Source organism: Lontra canadensis, unplaced genomic scaffold, assembly GCF_010015895.1.
Source record: "Lontra canadensis isolate GAN:19392208 unplaced genomic scaffold, GSC_riverotter_1.0 scaffold59, whole genome shotgun sequence".
NCBI classification, from domain to species: Eukaryota; Metazoa; Chordata; class Mammalia; order Carnivora; family Mustelidae; genus Lontra; species Lontra canadensis.
In genome coordinates this window covers 4368082-4392687 of record NW_022631053.1, presented here as the reverse complement: position 1 = coordinate 4392687, position 24606 = coordinate 4368082, and the positions used below count along the sequence as shown (strand labels likewise).

The 24606-nt window shown below is 40.4% G+C and overlaps 1 protein-coding gene across 4 annotated transcripts in view; it reads right to left on the bottom strand.

Moving 5' to 3' along the window:
• Nucleotides 1–24606, bottom strand: part of LIMA1 (LIM domain and actin binding 1) — an 89783-nt gene that overhangs the window by 45713 nt on the left and 19464 nt on the right. For all 4 annotated transcript variants that reach the window (XM_032876820.1, XM_032876817.1, XM_032876818.1 and 1 more), the window contains one exon: nt 11156–11297. In XM_032876820.1, the coding sequence (XP_032732711.1) occupies nt 11156–11274 (119 nt within the window). In that variant the 5' untranslated portion in view covers nt 11275–11297. Of the gene's footprint in view, nt 1–11155; nt 11298–24606 lie in introns of those variants that run through there.

Below are 24606 nucleotides of genomic sequence, written 5' to 3'. Positions count from 1 at the left end.
CAAATAAATAAAATTTTTTAAAAAGCTAAATACTGAGGGTAAATTAATAAAACCTTTATGGAAGGCATTTTGTCAATTTTACAAAAATCACAAAAGCACAAGTGTTGTGATTCATCAATTTTGTTTCAGAATTTGTCCTATAGATATATTCACAAAAGCAAAAATGACTTTTATGTTAGACTATTTGTCATAGCATTAATTGTAACAACAAAATACTGAAAACAAGCTGAATGTCCATTAGCAGAGGACTGATAAAGAAAATACAACCTATTCTTGTTTGGAATACTATGCAGCTATAAAAAAGAAAAAGGGATGGTGCTGATGGCTGCACAACAATGTGAATGTTCTTAATGCACTGAATTGTATACTTAAAGATGGTTAAAATGATAAATTATGTGTTATATACATTTTACCACAATTAAAAAACAACAACAAAACAGTGTGATATTGGCATAAAGATAGACATATAGATCAATGGAATGGAATGCAGCCTGGAAATAAACCTTCACATATGTAGTCAAAGGCTTCTCAACAAAGGTGCTAAGACCATCTAACAGGGAAAGGACAGTCTTTTCAACAAGTGATGCTGGGAAAACTGGATATCCATGGGCAAAAACAATAAAAGTTGGACCCTTACCTAACACCACATATAAAATTAAGTCAAATGGACTCAAGACCTAAGTGTAAGAACTAAAACTATAAAACTCTTAGAAGAAAATAGGGACCAAGCTTCATGAGATTGACTTTGGCATTGATTTCTTGGAGTAAAAGCAGAGGCAATAAAAGAAAAAGTAGACAAACTGAACTGTAACAAAGTCTGTGCTTCAAAGGAAATCATCAACAGAGTGAAATGGGAATCCATGGAATGAAAGAAAATATTTGTGAATCATATCTGATAAGGGGTTAGCATCCAAAATACATATTTTTTTAAAAAAGTAACAAATATGGGATAGTATCGCACATACTATTCTTTTTTTTTTTTTTTGAGATTTATTTACTGTGGGGGGAGGCAGGGGAAGAGGGAAAGAACCTCAAGCAGATGCCCTGCTAATAAGCATGGAGCCCAACGCAGGGCTCAATCCCGGGATGGACCCTGAGATCGTGACCTGACCCAAAACCAAGAGTCCGACACTCAACCGAATGAGCCACCCAGGCAGCTCTGTACATACTATTTGGCATCTCCCTTTCTCCATTTCAGAACAGCTGAATTTTCACTTAAGCAATATGTTCCAAGCACTAGAGAAAAGTAGGAAAAGAAATAACCTAAAGAGATACAGTTCCTGCTCTCAGACAGCTTACAGGTTAAACACATAAGCACATGAATATATATACCCACACATATACACACATATATACACACACACATATATAACAATAAATCCTTCAAAGAAAAAGAACACAGTATTATGAAACAACCTAACAAAGGAACCAAATTGAGAAGGCAGTGGGTGGGCTGTGTGCACGTGTGTGTTGTATGTATGAAGGAAAGTCTTGTTGCAAAAATGACCTTTAGACTGAGATGTGAAGTTTGACCAGAGGAGTTAGCCAGGCAAAACAAGGCCCGGGTTGGGGGAGGGTGCGGTGGGGGAAGCATTCCAGGCACAGAAAACTAGCACATGCAAAGGCCCCGAGGCAAGAAAGTGTCTCAGGTGTATAAGTTACACAAAGAACTCCAGTGTTGCTGGAGCACAGTGAGAAGGGGAGAGGGCAAAAGATGGTGTGGGGAGGCAGAGTCTTTGTGGGCCATGGTGAGCGTTTTGAACATAATCCTAGGTACAAGGAATGGGTGCTGATCCAATTCATGTTTTTGAAAGTGTGCTCCATAAAAATAAACTCAAAATGACTTAAAGACCTAAACGTGAGACAGGAATCCATCAGAATCCTAGAGGAGAACACAGGCAGCAACCTCTATGACCTCAGCCACAGCAACTTCTTGTTAGACACGTCTCCAAAGCAAGAGAAACAAAAGCGAAAATGAACTATTTGGACTTCATCAAGATAAAAAGCTTCTGCGCAGCAAAGGAAATAGTCAACAAAAGTAAAAGGCAACCTACCAAATGGGAGACGATATTTGCAAATGTCTTATCAGGTAAAGAGCTGGTATCCAAAATCTATAAAGAATTTAACAAACTCAACACCCAAGAAACAAAATATCCTGTCAAGAAATTGGTAGAAGACATAAACTGACATTTCTCCAAGGAAGAGGTACAAATTGCCAACAGACACATGAAAAAATGCTCCCCATTACTCAGCATCAAGGAAATACAAATCAAAACCACAATGAGATACCACTTCACACCAGTCAAAATGGCTAAAATTAATAAGTCAGGAAACAACAAATGTTGGCAAGGATGCAGAGAAAAGGGAACACTCCTACACTGTTGGTGGGAATGAAAGCTGGTGCAGACATTCTGGAAAACAGTGTGGAGGTTCCTCAAAAAGTTAAAAATAGAGCTACCCTACGGCTCACTACCCTGCTACCCTACACTACTAGGGATTTATCCAAAGGATACAAACATAGTGATTCAAAGAGGCACATGGATCCCAATGTGTACAGCAGCAATGTCCACAACAGCCAAACTATGGAAAGAGCCCAGATGTCCATCCACAGATGAATGGATAAAGAAGATGTAGTATACATACACAATGGAATATTTCTCAGCCATAAAAAAGAATGAAATCTTGCCATTTGCAACAATGTGGATAGAACTAAATAACTGAAATAAGTCAGTTAAAGAAAGACAAATACCATATGATTTCACTGATATGTGGAATTTAAGAAACAAAACAGATGAACATAAGTGATGGGAAGGAAAAATAAAATAAGATGAAAATTGAGATGGAGGTAAACCATAGAGACTCTTAATCATAGGAAACAAACTGAGTGTTGCTGGAGGCAGGAGTAGGGGGGAGGGATAATAGGGCGATGAGCATTAAGGAGGGGACTTGATGCACTGGGTGTTATATGCAACTGATGAATCACTAAGTTCCTCCTCTGAAACTGATAATTTAAAAAGTTAAAAAGTAGCCTAAAATAAAATAGTGCTCCAGAGACTGTATGGAGAATTGACTGGAGGGGCTGAGAAAGGAGGTGGCATTAGTGGGAGGTGATGCTGGCAATGATCCAGGTTGGTGGTCTTGAAGAGAAAGAGAGTGAATAGACTTGAGATGTATTTCAGAGGTGGAATCAACAGGATTGGCCATGAGGGAGGGCACAGATGCAGTTAAGAACGATTCCCAGGGGCGCCTGGGTGGCTCAGTGGGTTAAGCCTCTACCTTCGGCTCGGGTCATGATCCCAGGGTCCTGGGATTGAGCCCCGCATCGGGCTCTCTGCTCAGCAGGGAGCCTGCTTTCTCCTCTCTCTCTCTCAGCCTCTCTGCCTACTTGTGATCTCTGCCTGTCAGATAAATAAAAAAAAAAAAAAAAAAAAAAGAACAATTCCCAGGTTTCTGGCAGCTGAGTCAATGGAATCACTGTTTACTAAGATGGGGAACTCTGGAGGAGGAGAAAATTTGGGGATGGGGGAGATAAGGAGTTCAGTGTTAGCCATTTGGTGGTAGCAGTGATTAGATACATGTGTCTAGAGCTCAGAAGAGAGATCTGAGCTAGCAATATAAATTTAGGACTTGTCTGTCCACAGATGGTAAAGCCATGGGAGTATATGAATGATATCATCTACAAAGAGTGTGTAGTGAGAGAAGAGGTCCTAGAGACTCTAACATTTAGAATTCAGAAGAGAAGAAAGAGGTGATAAGAGAGAATGACAAGGGAAAGACAGAGAGGTGGTAGAAAACCAGGAAACTGCCAGAGAAGCCACGAGAAGGAAAAATGTGGGAAGGACAAAGTGCTGAGAAGTCATGTGAGACAAAGGCTACAAGGACGGAAGGCTCAGAGAACCCTGGCAGTCCTCTTCCATTATAAATATAGTTAATTCACCCATACCCTTTAATGCGCATTTGGGTTGTTTCCAGTTTTTATCATTACAATTAGCACTTTGGTGAATGTTCTTGTACATGTATTTTCCCCACTTGCACTAATACATCTGTCTGACAGTCTCTAAAATTGGAAATGCAGGGGGAAAAGTGGATTATAGAAGGAAAGGAACTTACAATTGGCCTTGAACCTTGTTTCCACACCCCCCTGGGTAATCATCTACAGTATATACTACAGCAATAATATGATCTACGAGAGGCAGAGCCAATTAGCAGACAGGTTTATTTTCAGTCAACTGTTCTCCAAGGCAAAGTATTTACACTGTGGTTAGTTGAGTAAATAAGCTCAAAGGTTCCCTTCCCTTTACTGTCTTAACAGAAACATAGATTTAAAGTAAGAAGCCCGGAATAGTTTTCATCTTCAATCCTGTTCTTTTAGACTGAGGCCATGTGCAAGACACACAGGTGTATATGCTGGTGGCTGTCTTGAATTAGGTTTTGAAACTCCCTCTCCAATCTCCCCACCCTTTATTTATAATGAGCTATTGCTAAATAGTAGATGCACAGGGAGGAAAGGTTGTATACCTCTGCTTTTTTCCAAGTGATCGCCTTGGGTTTTTTCCATTTTGCACTCTCAGGATGCTAAGAGAGGCTTAGGTGACATACTGCTGAATTCAGAGTGAGACTAGGATTCAGGCCTCAGACTTTCCTCAAAGGAACTCAGAGCAACTAGCATTATTCTGACGACAAAACATGAAGGTTGCTGATGTTATGGGGCCGGGGAGGGGAAAGGCATTGTGAAGACCCAAATTTGAGGTAAAAAATATTTGCAGTAACATTTCTATAATTAAAATCTCATCCTTCTTCCCTCCCCAGATTGTCTTGTCCTCCAGTCTCCTCTTCTTCACACACAGAATTTAATCTTGCAACTGCTCATTAATGCTCAGCTGTGGGGCAGGCAGCTGATGGAGGACGCTAAAATTATCTTGGCAGTAATAACAGTGCCTCAAACTTTTCTAAGGCCAGAATAGAGTTCCTGAGCTATGACTCTTGCTTGTATGCCCTCAAATAGAGCAAAGGGATAATGGAAACTCCCAAGTTTTAGGCAATGTATTTTCCTCTGGAACTATTTCACCACTAATATATTACAGAGAAGCAAAAATGGTGGGGGGGGGGTGCGCGTGGGGGAGAGGAAGTTAGCCAGAGAGATCTGAGGGTCAATTTTTTCTTAATGAAGGAAGAACAGTCAGAGAAGATTAAATATAAAGCATGTTCTTTCTTCAGACGATGTTATGGGGAAAGTTATCACAAGAGCGGGAGGAACTGTGACATGAGGGGAGGCTGATGGGGGGCAGGGATCGGCTCTATTCAGCTTTGCCACTATCTTGGGGTGTGAACTGCATCATAATTGCTGGATATCAAGTTCCTTGTCTGTGAGAGGAATGGGGCAAAGGTTAGCCAGATCAGGGATTTTAAAATTCTTTTCACCGCAGAATCCTCTCTTCAAATGATATCTTTAGAACCTAACATATGAAAGAGATCAAAGCAAGACGGCTGGTGTGGAAGGTCTCAGGCTCAGCCCTTCACATCTTCCCATCTTCCCAGAACTGGCCTCTGAGGTTCCTCTGAAGAACTCAATTAAGATAGGTTGGAAACCACTGAGCTAGATTTCCTTTACTTCCAAAAATGTAAGTCAAAGAGGAGTCTGCTGCCAAGAAACCAAATTCCACCAAAAGAGTAACATTTTAATCAAGCAAAGGATTATGTCATGCTGAAGTCAATGGCGAGTAAAACCAAAGCTAGCCGCTTGAATGGACTCATCAATAAGACCTTTCTTACCTCAAATTTAATGATTTATATAGTATAGAGGTTCAGTAAAAGAAACAAGTCTGGAGCTACAGAGGACTCATAAGATGCAAGCTCTGATGCTAGAAAAATTTCTCTTATGTACAAATAAATGTAAAATGTGCTAAAAATGAGAAAGTAAAGCCCAGCTAATTCTATAAACATTAGCCAGATTAAGCTTCCCCCAAATACCACTTTTACATTAATCTCTGATCAGAAACTTCCTAAGGGTTCCTACAGTCTCTTAACTAGTCTTGTGGAAGATTTATGAATTCTAAACCCCGTAATTGGGGGTGTTTGAAAATAAGGGAAAATCAGGTCACCAGGTTAGTAGTTGCTTTGTGGAACCTAGTCTGGCAATCTGCTTTGGGAACCTATGGTGAGTGAACTCTAAAAGCCATAAGCAGTATCAGCAATGTCGATTCAGAGTCTCTGCTGAGCGTGAGATGGAAAAGAGGTCCAGGCCGAGTCTCTGGTCTTTACTGTCCTAAGTACACATCACACCCTGTCACCCTGTTGTACTTCTGTGCCTTATACGTCCTGTGGTTCTCTGCAGTGTCACCACCGTCCTCTCAGCCTACCAAATACAATTCTGTTCATTCCTCAAAACCTGTTCAGTACATTAGAATATACGAATCAGATGAAAAATACTAGGTAGAAACAAATCCAATTAGTGTACGCTCACTGTGTTCTCAGCTATAAAATAAGCCTAAGATCCCTCCCTCATACAGTTTTTGTTAGGATTAGAAATAGTATCTGTTTCTATTAAGAATCTAGCAGGGTGCCTGGCACACTGATTCTGTTAATGGGTTTGGGGCTTACAGTTTTGCACAGCTGTCCTTTGCCCTTATAACCTTCAGGGAGAAAAGACAGTCACCCTGCTATGCTATGAGAAGGTGACCTCCAAGATTGCTTTTTGCTTTCTCTCTGCAAGATTAAGAAGTCCTCGAAGATGAACTGCTTTTTCCAACTTCCTCTCATCAGTGCTACAAGACCTGATTCCTCTATCTTGAGAACTGGCCCGGGCAGCGGGCCAGTGGGAAGGGATCTGAGGAAGGGGTGAGAGTGCACTGAAGCGACCAACTGAGGTAGGCAGGAAAGGAAGTGAAGCCAGGAAGGAGACCGAAATCCAGGGCCTGGGTGTCCTGTTTTGGCCCAAGAACAGCATCAGTGGGAATAAAAGAGTGGAACAGTATTAGGACAGGAGGCTACAATCAGAGAGTGTATTCCCAGTGTACATTCCAGAGATGGATTCTGCATGATGATAAGGCTGGGACTGGATGAAAGGCTCTGACAGACAATGTGCAGGTTAAAGAAGCAGGGAAGATCAAGAGGTTAAGATCCAGAGTATGAAACAGGTTCAGTGGACCAGTGATTCTTCACTGGGGGCCCTACTGGCCCTGGGGGACTTTTGAAAATGTGTGAGGGCATCTTACTGGGGTTTCCCTTCCACCCCCCCTCTTTTTGGATGCCACAATGTCATGGGGCACTACTAGCATTTGGAGGAATGCAAGATGATGAACATCCTGCAGAAGGAAGGTCTGCCTCATGGAAAATGCCCACAGCACCCTTGCTGAGAGACACTGAGAAGAGAATGAAGCTGGAAGCTAGTGTCCCCAGTGAAGGTGAGGAGCTTGGCCAGGCGGCTGGCACACCACTGCAATGAGGGGGAGGATAAAAAGAGTCTAGTTAGATGTGAGCCTCAAAGCACAGGTTCAGAACTTCAGAACAAGGAGTGAAACACAATGGATGGGAACCAGTAGGAGAGATGTAGGAGAGTGGCAGCCTTGACTCCTGGCCCCAGGATATTTCAGGGAAGCATGTGCAGAAAGAGTAGGCGGCAACGGCTCTGAGACAGAATGCAAGAGGAGGGAAAGCCAAGTTCAGCTACAAAGAGGTGGGGCTAGCCAGGGTGAAAAGGGTAAGAATGTGAAGTCTTTCTGCAGAAGAGGGAGTTTCCAAGTCCCATTAATCACATCTCAACAAAGTCTCAATTCCTTGTCTTCCTTTCCATCCCTGCTGCCCTCCGCCCTCAAGAGCTTTCACTTGGGTTCTTGAGAGAGTCTTACCGCTCTTCTCTATGCTATCAAGCTCTCACCTTGCCAGTCTACCTTTTACACCGTTGCCAGAAACATCTTTCTTTAAAATACAAGTCTGATGTCATTCTCTGCATGAAAACCTTCAACTGTTCCCGTTGTTCATCTAACTAAATCCCAAACTTAGGATGGCATCCAAGGCCTTCTATCACCTGGCTAACCTGAACTGTACCAGTCGCTTCTCCCTTTTATATTTCTCCATGTCGGACTTCTTGCCTTCCTATTTCCTTTATTCAAGGTCAGTTTCCACGATCCTCTGTTGGAACCAAGCAGAAACCATATTCATTTTGTTTTATGTTCAAGCTCACCGCTGCAAGTTCATAAGTCTATCTCTTCAACGGAAGGTAAACTAAACATCCCTGAAAGTAAAATTCACCTGGGATACCTGCTGAAAACACAAATTCCTAGGCCCCATCCCAGACACATGGAATCAGAATCTTTTTTTTTTTTTCAGTTAGATTAGTGCAAGGACTTTCCTTTTATCATCTATTAGAACAGCCACTAGAGTTTTGAAAAACGACGGATATGATCTGTTTTATGTTCTTGTCTATAGCGTGGATAATTGGCTATATAGCAGCAAAAGTGGAAATAGTGAGGCCATTCAGGGAGCTACTGCAGAAAACTTAAGGGGAGACGGAGGTAGCTTGGACTCAGCTTTAGAGCTGTGCAGGTGCTGAGGAGTGGTCAGATTAAAGACGCATCTGAATGTAAAGCTGACATGCTGCTAGACGGTTAAGGCTGAAATGTGCCTATGAAATTTCTTAGTGTTAGTCACCTACATAACTGCTCCTTGTTACTGTGAGTGAGTGTGGGTATTTATCAAACTTCTTTAGGAATCTTGGGTTGCCAGACCCTGCTAAGTAAGACCAGAGCACTACCTGTATAAAATATTTGATAATGCCCCAGATTGCTGGATGGACTACTCTAGAAAAGAAGAAATTATTTCTAAAATAGTATCTTTCATTGTTGTAACATGGACTCTGAATCTTTAGGGGAGGGGCTAGGGAAGCCATATAGGATGGTTTTTAAAACATGTCCAAAAAACCTTTGACATCCCTCCATTAAAAAGTACAGCCAGGGGCGCCTAGGTGGGTCAGTTGGTTAAGTGTTTGCCTTCCGCTCAGGTCGTGACTTCTGGGTGCTGGGATGGAGCCCCACGTCGGGCTCCCAGCTTGGCGGGGAGTCTGCTTCTCCCTCTCCCTCTGCCTCTTCCCCTGCTTGTGCTCTCTCTTTCTCCCTCTCAAATGAAGAAATAAAATATTAAAAGCAAAAAAAAAAAAATACAGTCAAAGTCCCCTCCCTCCAAAAATGGGCCAGCCTTAGGGGCTGGCTTCTAATGAAGACAATGTGGCAACAGTAATCCTGTGTAACGTCTGAGGCTAGGTCATAAAAGGCCACACAACCCCTGACCCTGGCTCCCTTCTTCCTTTGTTTCCTCCCTCCCTCTACCTCTGGATGCTTTCCCTTGGAACCTAGCTAACTAAGCCAAGCAGCCACATGGAAAAGCCATGTGTAGGTATTCTGACCAGGGCTCTAGCTGAGATCCCAGTGGACTGCCAGCAGCAACAACCCGACTTGTGAGTGAGTGAGCCTTTGGATAATTTTCGGCCCATTGTTGAGCCACCCTGGCCAATGCCAAGGGAAGCAGAGGCAAGCCCTACCCAAACTGGAGATTCACAAGCAAAATAAGTGTTCATATTTCAAGCCATTAATTTGGGGGATTTTTTTCCTTATGCGATAACAGATAATTGGAACACCGTATTATTAATAGGCACCCCATGTGAGAAGATGAAGGAGTTAGGGGACTTCATCTACTATATAAATTATACTAACCTATACTATTAATTTCCTTGAGGTCAGGGATTAAATCTTAAGAGCTTTCCATATCTCTATCTGAAATATCTTCATTGATTTTCTTGTTTTGATATGAACAATACGTTTGTTATAAAATTATAGTAATACAAAATGCATAATGTGGAAGGTAAAAGGACCATGCAGTCTCCCTCCACCTTCACTCTATCTTAAGCAGCAACCAAGGTCAAGAGCTTGGAAGGGCAATGTTTTCCACAGAGCAAGTGCGTGATGCATTTGTTACTGAAGAAAAGGTGACATTGTAGATTACAGAAACCTCCTATTGGTATTTAGCTGTATGCTAAAGCTCCCAGAAACATTTTCTTCAAATCTTGACCATCTTTTTTCCCTTAAATGTATAAGAGCTTCCTATTAATGAACAAACTCTACTCATGAGGTAAACCTACCACCTGTCCTAAGCTCCTCCTCTGTTTCAGTAAAATCAATGTGTTTGCCATCCCTGTAATATTATTTACATATCCTATCCCTTCTACATCTGTTGGGTGCCTATTCTGTTCCAGTCACCGTGCTGTACATTGCCATACACGTGCTAGGCATATAAAATCAGCAGGAAAGGGACACTCCTATCAAGGAACTCATGGCCCAAGCAGGGGGCGGCCAGCAAACTTTTTCTTAAAGGATCAGATAATAAATATTCTAGACTTTGAGGCCATATGGTTTCTGGTCTCTGCTGCAACTTTGCTCCTGTAGTATGGAAGCAGCCATAGACAATGCACAAATGGATACGGCCATGTTCCAATAAACCTTTATTTACTAAAATGGGCAGCCAGCAGGCCAGAGTTTGGCCACAGAGTTTGCACTGTTCAGCAGAATGTTATGCAATGGGGAAATGTTTCCGTGATCTCCAATATGGTAGCCACCAGCCACCAGCTACACTGGAATGTGGCTAGTACAGCTGATGAACTGAATTTTAAATATTATTCAAATTTAACTAATTTAAATTTAAATAGGTTTATATGTAGTGGCTATTATATTGGGTAATGCAGATACAGAGTATGCCTAACACTCCCTTCAGCTAAATCAAAACTTGCCTCAGAACTCATCTCAACTGGAAAACCTTCCTCACTAGCTTCTGCCCACGAGCGTCACTTTCTCTCCCTTACTCTGTTCTGGTCCCTACTCCCATTCATTTTGTATTTGCTGACACTTTGCTTAAGAGCTATGTGTTTTATAATTACCTTTTGTGTTTATAACTTTTTCTTTTCCCAACTAAACAAAAAAATTCCAGGATAGAGAATGTGTCTCCTGATTATTATCATCCTTCTCCACTGCACCTTGTATGATGCTTAAATTTCAGAATGTGCTCAATAAGGCCATTTTACACCATGTACTTCCTTTACTGATTTCTCTGACAGGTGGTAATGTTTGCTCAAGACAGATGGTCCTTTTGGACCAGGATCAGCACTTACTTGGAGAATATTTCTACAATAGCCGATGACTTGTTCTTGTTGACAAGAGAAAGTTCTTTGGCTGTTACCCTCAATGATACTGAAGTCCATTGCCGTCTATTAAACGGAGCTGATTCCATCTCGTCTACAGATACTGAAATACCTATGCAATAAAGAAAGTCAGAATGTTAGACACAGAAGAGGATTCTCCAGCATCCAAGGACTGGCAGTAGTGAGCCTTGAGAGAATAGAAAGCCCTAGACCACCAGAACCACACTCCTCTACTGGTTCTCTCAAAAACTATAACCTTGGTCAAATGATTCAATATCTGGGTTGCAGTTTTCTGTAAAATGAGAAGGTTAGACCAGATGATCTCTAAGGTCTCTTCCAGTTCCATCATTTTATGACTGACCTCACTGTGCAAACATCAGTTGGCCTTCTCCTGAACTTAAGTCTGTTCCAAAGTCACATTTGGAGTGAAATATTTCACTCTTCTGAGTTACATCCCAGGGGAAGTACAACTGGCATCTCTGTAGATTCAGATCCAAATTAGGTTCTACCTACATCCAAGTTTCCTCTGGCTGCTCTCTCTCCCCAAACTCTGTGGCACTGACCCCTTGGTTTGGAGAGAGAGCTGGGGAAACGTCATGGTATCATATAAAGAGCAAGGGCTTTAAGTCAAGATAGATTTTACTTGAAATCGTAACTTTTGTTCACCTGAACGAACTGTATAATCTTTTCAGTTTTAGTTTCTTCTGCTTAAAAAGGAGAATAATACCTACCATTATAGGTGTTTTGATATGAATTTAAGGAGAGGATATGTTTTAAATACTAAGTACATTTTAATAGGATTAAGAATATTTTAGGTATAATATATTAGAATTGGCTTTTGTTAGAATTCTTATTATTTTTACATTTTAACCATCTTAACAACTGGGGGAAGTATAATGCACTTTATTTTTTTTTAAAGATTTTTAAATTTATTCATTTGAGAGAGAGAGAGAGAGAGAGAGAGCATATGAGTGGGGAGGGGGCAGAGGGAGAGAGAAAGAAGCAGACTCTGGTGAGCAGAGAGCCTGACGCAGGGCTCAATCCCAGGAACCGGGGATCATAACCTGAGCAAAGACAGATGCTTAACTGACTGAGCCACCCAGGCATCCCAGTATAATGTACTTTAAATTCAGAGGACAAAACCCCTATTCTGAAATTCTTTTCTAAAATCCCTTAGAGTCAAAGAATACATAAAGCCATGCTCCTGAAATCATCCAGTCTCTACCCATTAATCTAGGTTGTTTGGTTTTTGTCCCAGAAATTACCAAAGGAGTTTTTGCCCTAGTAATTACCAAAGGAGTTCCAACCTTTGTCCAGAAGAGGTAAGATTAGAAATGAGCCAATAGTTTCCTTATTTGAAGAGTGAAAACTACTACTCACCGGTCTCTTGACTACCACAAAACATAACTGATCTGACAGAATGCACGGTTCATCAGGTACTGCTTCTAACAACCTTGACAACAACGGAACACGGTGAGCTTGACCAAGCAGCTTGGGCTGCCATTTCACACTAAAAGTCCTGTGATGCGAACTAAGTAATCGGCCACCCTAAAAGTCCACACCACTTTCCCACCTGTAGTACTCGTTCTTCCAATTCAAGTATTGTCTGAAAATAATGCTAATTTTATTGTTTTTGTTTACTTGTTAGTCCCCATATTGGAAGGTAACATAGAAGCCTCTATGTTAGGAGGTCTGACATTAGAGACAGATGCATCTAAATGGGAGTTTGGGCCATTCCTAAAACTTAGATTTCTCATCCATAACAAAAGTACTTCCTTCATAATACCCATATGAGGAATAAATAAGATAAAGAAGAAAAGACCCTGACACAGAATAAGTTATAAGTGTTGGTTTTTAATAATATCTCTTTTCCTGGATAAAATAATCTTAATTTTACCCATGTTTTGTTTTTTTAAATTATTTTATTTATTTGAGAAAGAGAGGACATGAAAGCAGGGAGCGGGGCAGAGGGAGAAAATCTCAAGCAGACTCCATGCTGAGCCCAAAGCCCAATTCGGGGCTCAATCTCATGAGTCTGAGATCACGACCTGAGCCAAAATCAAAAGTCAGATAGATGCTCAACCAATTGAGCCGCCCAGGGGTCCCTCTACATATGTTCTTTGAAGTAAACTTGAATGTACAAATAATATATATTTGTCTACCTGCTTTCCAGTTTGTATCTGACTCACCAAACATTGTCAGCCCTTATTCTAATGAGAGAAAGACACAAAAGCAACGAACAGTTCAGCTAAACTTAGTCATGTAAAACTACAATAATGACCCTTTGGGCCAAGTTTAGGAAATACCGAACAACACTTTAAGACACTGTTTGGTACAACTGTGCTTCCAATGCAGATGTGGGTATAAATGGCAGTGCTTCTACAGCAATCAATTCTGGATCAAAGGAAAAAATATAAAGGATATGTTGTCAAATTTATTTATATAAAGGAAAAATCATTATTTGAGGGACTGAGTGTAGCTTAAAAAAAAAAAAGGAGTTTAATTCCCAATCTAATTCCATGGTTTTGATTAATCTTGGCCAGAAATCCAAGAAAAGTTAGAATATCTATCTTGGTATATGGCTAGGCTAAGCATGCTTTATATTCAAGGAATGAGATAGCTCACACCCTGACCATACTTCCCTTTACAGAAGCAATACTGTTAACTTCTTAACAATGTGATTAGCACCCTACGAAACAGATAAAGGTAAGAATCAGATTATGATTTTTGATAGACTCTGGTATCAGGTTAATGAGTAACTGGCTACTTTTTATAAGGTATAAGGAGATGGCCTGGCCCAAATAGAGTGTAAAATCTATTGACTGGGGGCGGGTTCCCTGCTCAGCAGGGAGTCTGCTTCTCCCTCTCTCTCTGCTCCTCTCCCTGTTCATGCTCTCTCTCAAATAATAAAATATTTATAAAAAATCTGTTGGCTTGCTGACATGTACACAAATAATCATAGCACAAAGCTGAATGTGGTTAGAGGTAATGCGAGATCTAGGAGTAGGGGATCTGATTTTCTGGCTTGATGGAAGGGAAGGGAAGAGACATCAGATTGACTTGGGACTTAGAGATGGATAGAATTTCATCAACTAAGGGCAGGAGGAGGAAAGTATATCCCAGGTAGAGAGAACAGCATTACACTGTCAGGGAGTTGAAATAGCATAGAACACTTCAAAGGAGTTGACTGTAGGAACAGGGGTAGCTGAAGATAAGATAGGGAAATAATGGGGCCAGAATGGGAAGAGCCTTGGAAACCATGTTAAGGAGTTGGGGCCATATTCCAATGGTGGAAAGAACTAATCTGTGAGTGAACAGAGATAAGGACTAGTCTTAACATGCCACTCCCTAGCACAGGTGACCTTCATGGCAAATCAAAAAAATAATTTCCCTGAGCCCCACACCCACATCTCTAAGATAAGAGTTTTAGGGTGGATCACGCAGAGTCTCTATGGTGGAACACAGCAAGTTTCTGAAAAAGCAAGTAACATAATGGGAAACATGTTTTAAAAGCTGATTCTGGGAGCGCCTGGGTGGCTCAGTGGGTTAAGCCTCTGCCTTCAGCTCAGGTCATGATTCCAGGGTCCTGGGATGGAGCCCCATATTGGGCTCTCTGCTCATCGGGCAGCCTGCTCCCCCCCCAACCAACCCCCCACCTGTCTCTCTGCCTACTTGTGATCTCTGTCAAATAAATAAGTAAAAAAATCTTGAAAAAAAAATCAGACTCTTGGAAAGAAATGAACAGATTACAACTTCTACTTATACGAAGTACATATCTCACTTAATTATCTGAACCACTTTATAAGATTGGTTTTATTGTCTTATATATATGATGAAAAACTAAAATTCAGAGATATTAAATAATTTTACAATGATCTCTTAGTTATAAAGTAGCAGAGCTGGGATTCAAATCCATATTCTCTTTGATTTCCAAAGTCAATATTCCTTCCGCTACTAGTAATGAAATGATTAAAACCATCATTTTAGCTACAGTAGAAAATTGGGTAGCAAAATTTTTGAACCACCTAGCTGCAAACACAAACTATCTCTAGGTAAGACTATAGTAGCACAGATCTTTTCAGAATGGTCAGCATCAGAGATAAGAACTGGTTCTTTCAGTGAAACTTAGAGTTACGTTGGGCCTACCTGAAATACTCTCCATTGTCAATATTTTTATTTTTGTGGGCTTGAATTAAAGGTGTGATAGCTCTCCTTACATACCCACACTCTCATAGATGGAAATCCCATTCTCAGACTTTAGAACAATTTTGTTAATTCTAGAAATCTTGTTAGGAGTGAGAGGGGTAAAAAGGGGGATGGTGGTGCCTGCGGGGGGGTTCAGTCACTTAAGTGTCCAACTCTTGATTTCAGCTCAGGTCATGATCTTGGGGTTGTGAGATCCAGCCCAACACTGGATTCGTGCTGGGTGTAGAGCCTGTTTAAGATAAGATTCTCTCTATCCCACCCCTCTGTCCCTCCCCACCTTCCTTCCTGCTCTCTAAATAAATAAATAAATAAATAAATAAATAAGAAAAGCATGTACTGGAAAGACCTATCTAGAAGGAGGTATTCAATTTGGGCTGCAAAATCTTTTAACATTTTTTTTTTCTCCAGAGGCCCATTTGACTTTAAGATCCAATCCATTGCATTACTACGTACTACTAATAAAAAGCACTATCACTTAGTGGACACTTACTAACTCATTTAATACTTACTACAACCCTGGAGTTAGTGTTATTTCCAGTCAAAAACACACAAACAAAAAACTGGTCCATTGAGGTTAAGTAATTTGGCAGAGGTCCCATAGTTAATATATGGCTCAGGCAGAAATCAGTGTTCAAACTCCAAAACCCAACCTCTTAGGCCAAATGCATTCTACTGCCACTTCAGCTGTGATGGAAGAATTGCTGGACTGGTTGTCAATTGTGTGCAAGAGTTAAAGGAAATGGGTATAACACAAATAACTAAGATTTTTAGCCTCAGAGATTGCAAGGACAGTGGTTTAACAAACAATAATGGGATAAAAGATAACTGTTTTCTAAGAAGGAAGATACCTTCAGTTTTAGATATATAGGACAGATTTTAACATCAAGAGGGAACCTTAGAAATTAAGTAACCAAGTCTCCCTTTTTACAGCAAGAGAACTGAGCCACATAAAGGTCCAATAATTTTCCCCATATGAGAGCCAGGGTTCTAATTACCAGTTCAAAGTTCTTTTATCACACTTGGTAGCTTGAGGTAGGATAGCTAAATGTCCTATGGCTGAGTGGTAGCCTGGAGATAAAAATCCTTTAAACAAAGGTTCTTTAAAGTTTAAGGGTTGGGCGATGACTCACTGGGAAATTTGGTCCCAGGTATGTGCTTCCCTGAGCTACTGCTGAGGGTGAAGCTTGCAGCTGCTCCAGGAAACCTACTCTATAATAAATTCATTTACAGACTTAACCTAACTAAGCAAATTGTCTTGCAGAATTCATGCTTGGAAAAAAGCAAATGAGCTGCCACTAATACAGTCCTGTTCTTAAAATATAATCTCCTAATCTCATCATATCTTTCTCCCTCTCCCTCTCTACCACCCCCCCCACTCCCAGGAGATAGTTAATTGTGCAAGAGGTTGCCTGAACACAGCCTCAAAAAAAAAATTAAAAGAAAGTATAAACTCACTTGTTAAAAGAAAATGTTATTTTTAGAAACATATTGTAGTGTTTCAAATTTTTTTCTTTTCTTTTTTAATCAAAAATTCTTTGTGATTTGAACATCAGAGAGCAACTAAATTAAAAGGAAAAAACCAACCTAAAAGAACTTCAAGGTGCAAACGGAAACTTTAAACAAAAGCACATGAAATATGTTCCCACATAATTTTTTTTCAGAATATAAACTACATTTCTTTTTATTTCTCTTTTTCCTTCCTTCCTTCCTTCCTTCCTTCCTTCCTTCCTTTCTTCCTTCCTTCCTTCCTAAGTAGGCTCCACACCCTGCATGGAGCCCAATATGGGGTTTGAATTCATGACCCTGAAATCAAGACCTGAGTCAAGTGTCAGATGCTTAACCAACTAAGCCACCCAGACACCCCTACATATATTTCTGAGGCCATATCTATCTATATATTTTTTTAATTTTTTAAAAGATTTTATTTATTTATTTGACAGAGATCACAAGTAGGCAGAGAGGCAGGCAGAGAGAGAGAGAGGAGGAAGCAGGCATCCTGCTGAGCAAAGAGCCCAATGTGGGGCTCGATCCAAGGACCCTGGGATCATGACCTGAGCCGAAGGCAGAGGCTTTAAACCACTGAGCCACACAGGGGCCCCATATATATATATATATAATTTTTTTTTTTTTTTACAAAAACAGTGACTAAATTCACACACTTGGAAAAGCTTTTGACAGTTAGTAGTTCTTTTTAACTTATTTATAATTTTTAGATATACACAAGTTGCAAAGATAGTACGAAAGTTCCCATGTAACGTTCACATAGCTTTATCTTATATTACCATAGCACAACTATCAAAATTAAGACTTTCCACTAAAGGGGCACCTGGGTGGCTCAGTGGGTTAAGCCTCTGCCTTCGGCTCAGGTCATGATCTCAGGGTCCTGGGATCAAGTCCTGCATCAGGCTCTCTGCTCAGCACAGAGCCTGCTTCTCTCTCTCTCTGCCTGCCTCTCTGCCTACTTGTGATCTCTCTGTCAAATAAATAAATAAAATCTTAAAAAAAAAAAAAAGACTTTCCACTAAAGTCTTCTTTCTGTTCCAGGATCCTACAAAACATTTAATGGTCATGTCTTAAGTCTATTCCAATTTCTATGACAATTCCTCGGTTTTTCCTTGCCTTTCATGAGCAGGATACTTTTGAAGAGTACTGTTTAGGTATTATGTAGAACGACCCTCAATTCGGGTTTCTTTGTTCCCCTGGTAATAAGAACCTACACTCCTTGAACAAGTAGTTGATTCCAGAGCTGGGGCAGCGCAGATACCAGATGAGCCTGGGACATCTGGCAACACTCCAAAAAAAAAAAAAAAAAAAGGTTTTTCCTTTTTAAAATCTGATGCTTTCTCAGACTAGACTGAAGTTACAGAATTTTGGGGAGACTACTACAGAGCTGATGTGCCTTCTTCCTCAGTGTATCCTGTCAGAAGGCACATGATGTTGGCATCTTGTTAATGGATCATTTGGTTAAGGTGCTATCCTGCCAGGTTTCACCATTGTAAAGTTACTATGCTTACCTTTAGAATTCATAAATATTGGAGGGAAGATACTTTAATCCTATTCCTTCTTAAATGTTTACTCACTAATTTTAGCATTCATGGGCTGATCTTGCCTTCAGCAATTATTATGATGTTTTAAAGGGGATTTTCTATTGCCCTCATTTCTTTTGCATTTATTAATTGGAATTCTTCTATAAGGAAAAACTGTCCTTTCCCTCTTGTTTATTTATTCAGTCATTTATTTATATTAGGATAGACCCATGGATATTTATTTTATTTCCTGAGTTATAACAATTCTTGGATTGTTTTATTCCCTGGCTAATTTTATTTTGTTGCTCAAATTGTTCCCAGCTTTGGTCACTTGGAGCACTTTCAGCTTGGCTCTAGCGTCCATTCAACGTGCCACCACTTTTTTTTTTAATGAACATTCTTACTTTTTAGCCCTATAAGATGTTTCAAACTCGTCTTTTATTTGCACGGCCTCAGCCCTGAAATCAACCATTTCTCCAAAGAGTCCTGATTCCTTTTATTGGAGAAACCAAATCTGGGCATTACACGTGCTCACCGGTACTGAGATGTCACTGCTTCTAGGCTGTCTTGGGGGACAGAACCAGGAATATATGTATGTATATTAACTCACATATATAATACACATATATTTTTATATTAATCTCTATATCTGTGTGTTGGTATGTATGTGTATATATAGATACACACACACACACATAATCTAGCATCACAAGATTCATTCTAGCATTCCTTTTATTTTTATTTATTTATTTATTTTAAAAGATTATTTATTTATTTATTCGACAGAGAGAGAGATTACAAGTAGGCAGAGAGGCAGGCAGAGAGAGAGGGGGAAGCAGGCTTCCTGCTGAGGAAAGAGCTAGATGCCGGGCTCAATCTCAGGACTCCAAGATCACGACCGGAGCCGAAGGCAGGGGCTTATTAACCCACTGAGCCACCCAGGTGCCCTCTAGCATTCCTTTTAATTGTAACTTCTTTCTCTGAAAGGGAGAAGCCTAACTCCATAGAATTTTGACACGAAAAAAGAATTTCCAAAATTATGCCATTACCAGTTCCTATTCCTTTGATACACCACATATATTTTTACTCTACCTCGAATGTTATCCCTTCCTCAATCTATTCATCAAAGAACCCTTTCCTGAAATGCCCTAGTCCTGTTCCCAATCAGTATAGGTCGGTCCCTTTATCTTAACATAATTTATAAATTCTACTTGTTAGAAAGATTCTTGAGATCAGAGGACAGGTCTAATTTGCCTTTTACACTCTTGGCATCTAATATATTGCTTTCTAAATAGAAGGAACTTTATGCCTATTTTGAATGAAATTGCATGAAGGTTTAAAATTTATCCAAAACACTATCAATACAATAGAATGAATGCTTATTACACAGTCTTAAGTCTAGTTGTTGAGAAAGTATGTATCATTTTTCAGAACTGTGAATTAGCAATTTTACCTTATTCAAGCTTTGAGATAAACTTAAGGGAATGAAAAAAAAATGGAACCAGTAAATAACTTCAAATACTGTACATAAAAGCCTCACTACTCAATTATTCAGCAAAACTGTGTTAGGCAAGTCTAAGGAGTCTGTTAGAATTATCATTGCCACTGATCTTGGAAGAGTTTTAGCCAGGTCTCTGTAGAAACATGTATCCAAGACAATAAGAAAATTGTAACAGGATGCCTGGGTGGCTCAGTTGGTTGGGTGACTGCTTTCGGCTCAGGGCATGATCCCAGAGTCCTGGGATCGAGTACCACATCAGGCTCCAAGCTCCATGGGGAGTCTGTTTCTTCCTCTGACCGTCTCCCCTCTCATGCTCTCACTCTCTCTCTCTCTCAAATAAATAAATAAAATTTAAAAAAAATTGTAACAATGATCAAATTCCCAAGGGTCAACAAGGATGTAGATGTTTGCATCAAGACAAAATCACGTCAGTAACATCTTGTCTCTTTTTAAAATCTCCTTTTAAGAATATTTTGTTCTTAAAAAACACTATGATGCAGAGCCAGAGTAATGAAAAGGAGGTTGTGTAATTCTGAGAAGCAATTTTACTTCTGGAAACTGTTCACCAAAGCATCAGAGCCACTTTCACTGGGCGCTTATGAAATTTACCCTTAGTGATTCACACTTTACCACTCCAGAGAGAAGAAAAGAAAGCACACTTAGATATATCCCCTATCCCTCCCTTCACCTATGTCTGGGAAAAAATAACTGTCAATGACAGTCTACTTGAGCTTCCAACCTTTCCCTTCTGTCTTTATAAAACTTCCATTTCACCTCTACCTCGGACTTTGTCTCTATCTAAAACATGCTTGCTTTCTTTCTTCCTTTTTTTTTTTTTTTTTAGAGGTGGGCATGGGGAGAAGAGGGAGGGAGAGAGAATCTTAAGAAGGCTACACACCCAGCATGTGAGCCCGACAGGGAAGGGCTCCATCTCACAACCCTGAGATCTTCCCCAGCCATATCAACAGTCAGATGCTTAACCTACTGAGCCACCCAGGCACTTTCATGCTCACATTTCTGACATGTGTGTTTGTGTACACACATCTGAAATTTGTATATGTATATAGATTAAATAAATAATCCTTTTTCCTCTTAAGGCTTTTTTCTCCTCAATCTATCACCTCAACCTTGCTCCTACCTTCACAGCAAACCTTAGTCTCCAGATGTTCATTGTTTCCTTTTCCTCATCTTCCATTCATCCCTCTGATCACTTGGGTCTGGGTTCTACTTCTACCATCCTACCGATGTTCATCTCCTAAAGACCTCCTGCTGTTAAGCCCAAGGACTATGTCTGTTTTTATCATTCTCTGTTGCCATTTGAATGAATAGTCTCTCATTTCTGAGACTGTATTTCCCCTTGGGTTTTTTTTTTTTTTTTCCTTAACTGGAACTCTCCTGTTTCCATTCTTATCTTTCCAACCAATTTCAGTTTCACTCTCCCTCTGCTGCTCACCTCTATTCCTAGGCATTACTGAAGGGTCAGTTTCTCTTCTCTCTTTGGGTGAGCTTAGCCACTCTTGAGTCATCAAAGGTCACTTACACCAGATGATATTCAAAGCTTTTTGACTTCCAGCCCTAGAATTTCTACTGCATGAAGAACAGCTTCATATGTCCCATAAATCAATAACATAACAGTCCAAATCACATGTGTCACCCTCTCTTATCTCCACTCCTCGAATTAAGTTTATTTCACTACACATAATTTTTCACCCAAGATGAGCTGGCATATACATTTTTGCTTTTATTAAATAAAATGAAGTATAGTATGATATAACAAAAGAAAAGAAAGACTTACAAGTTCTTACTCTGCCTCTTTCTAATTGTGGAGACCACTGGCAATTTGGTCACCTCTAGTAACACACCACCTACCTTAGCTCGTCAGAAGTTCTACATAAAATGTCAAACATAGTGACATACAGAGGAGAGAAAAAGGCAGAGAAGCTAAGAGTATAGAAAATTGAGTAGAATCTAGCTGTTGAAATCTCACACCACTTACTAGGTGTGTGATCTTGGGCAAGTTGTACTCTGTCTCAGTTTCCTCATCTGCAAACTGGGAATAAAAGAACTTACTCCACAGCTTTGTATTGAGCATTAAAACAAGTTCCTATATGTCAAGTATGAACAACACTACCTAGCACCTAAGAAATCCTCAAAATGTTTTAATACTATTATTAATTAGTAAGCATTATTTTACATGCATACTTTCTTTCACATGTGGACTTTGCACAAACTTTTTCTCATATCTTTAGGCAGGCTCAGCTTATCTCTCTTGATCCCTTGTCTTTCTTCAGACATATTCCCCACTGTCTAAAAATGCTTTAGACCCTCCCTGGCCTTATGCTACCAGTCCCAGCTAGAAATGACACCTCCTTCCAGATACCCTCCTTGAGCCCCAAGCCTAGGAGATTCCTCTTAAGTCCCCAAAGTACAGATCTACTCCAGACACTGATTACACTGTATTTATTTTTTAAATCACACTGTATTTTACTCTCAGAACAGTGCCTGGCATATGGTGGGTACTCAATATTTGTAAAATAAAGGGAGGAATACCAGGTGTTTGAAATTGTTTGTTGGATTCAACTGTTTTTATAGGCTAATACTTTGGGGGGAAAAGTGAACAGCAGGCTGTATTTATTTATTCCAAGACATACTATTTGAGATTATAATAAATCAGTGGATATAGCCATCAAAAAATGGTTTCTAGCACCCAACTCAGGTAGAATAATACTGAACCTTATCAATACAGATTGTTTTAGTTAATTCCCTCTGTTGCTATAATTCAGGTGTTTTCTTACAAATGTTTATTTTCTATTATATCTATTTGGCTTTTGAACCCTTAATTTAGTAGGTCACAACCTTGAGTAAAATAAGAATCACCTTGGGAGTTTGTTTTATTGTTTTTCAAGTATGATATTAATTTTATTCTATTTTCTATATAACTTCAAGTACATAAAGGTGTATTTCCACAGGCCTCAGGAAATGGGTAGAAGTCACAGGACAATCTCTCGTCCCACCAAAAATGTTGCATATTTTGGTAAGTGTCCTAGAGAGAAAAACTGTAATTTACATTAGCAATGCTATGCAATATTCTTTTTTTTTTTTAAGATTTTATTTATTTATTTGACAGATAAAGAGAGAACACAAGCAGGGGGAACAGCAGGCAGAGCGAGAGGGAGAAGCAGACTCCCCACTGAGCAGGGAGCCCGATGCGGAACTTGATCCCAGGACCCTGGGAATATGACCTGCACCAAAAGCAAACTCTTTTTTTTTTTTTTTAAGATTTTATTAATTTATGGGGCGCCTGGGTGGCTCAGTGGGTTAAGCCACTTCCTTCGGCTCAGGTCATGATCTCAAGGTCCCGGGATCAAGCCCTGAATCGGGCTCTCTGCTCAGCAGGGAGCCTGCTTCTCCCTCTCTCTCTGCCTGCCTCTCTGCCTACTTGTGATCTCTGTCTGTCCAATGAATAAATAAAATCTTAAAAAAAAAAGATTTTATTAATTTATTTGACAGAGAGAGATCACAAGTAGGCAGAGAGGCAGGCAGAGAGGAAGGGAAGCAGGCTTCCTGCTGAGCAGAGAGCCCAACGCAGAACTCGATCCCAGGATACCGAGACCACGACCCGAGCGGAAGGCAGCGGCCCAACCCACTGAGCCACCCAGGCACCCCAAAAGCAAACTCTTTTTTTTTTTTTTTAAGATTTTATTTATTTATTTGAGAGAGAGAGATCACAAGCAGGCAGAGAGGCAGGCAGAGAGAGAGGAGGAAGCAGGCTCCTTGATGAGCAGAGAGCCCGATGCGGGGCTCGATCCCAGGACTCTGAGATCATGACCTGAGCCAAAGGCAGCGGCTTAACCCACTGAGCCACCCAGGCGCCCCAAAAGCAAACTCTTAACTGACTGAGCCACCCAGGCATTCCTTATTCATTTATTTGACAGAGAAAGAGAGAACACAAGCAGGAAGAGTGGCAGGCAGAGGGAGAGGGAGAACCAGGCTCCCTGCTGAGACTCAATCCCAGGACCCTGAGATCATGACCTAAGTGGAAGGCAGATGCTTAACTGACTGAGTCACCCACACACCCCACTATGCAAGATTCTTATATAAAACTTAAAACCAGGCTGCAATGAAGATTTTAGTCCTCTGTTCAGGTCCCTGGACAGAAATCAAAAGCAGTTGAGCATGACAGGGAAAGGAGGCAGTGAAGATAGAGGATAGGCATGGGAGGAGGAAGGAATTCCAGAATCCTTGGAATGGTGTATTTTCTTTTTCTTTTCTTTTCTTTCTTTCTTTTTTTTTTTTTTTTTTTCCCCTTTTTTTAAATCATCTTTGTAGGAAGGTGCTGGGCAGGGATCCCAGAGAAAGAAGAGGTCCAAGACTCCTTTCACTGGCCTGGGTGCAGGACGCTGCCACAGCACCTGATGCAGAAGAATCTCCTCTCTCAGTTTCAGGCAGATCCAGAATGGAATGCAAAATAAAAGGAATGCTTATAAGGAAACAATTTTTCTTAGAATGCTAGATGGCCAGGCTTCAGCCTTTGGTCCAGTGCAACCCCTGCCTCACTTGTCCACAGTGAAAAGTCAGTTTGGTTAGAAGCAGCAGCTAGAATCACACCAGCCTCTGCTACCTTAAAGCTCATTGTTAGAAAAAGATGAACTTGTGTGAATATTCTGATCCGCTAATTCCTGGGGATT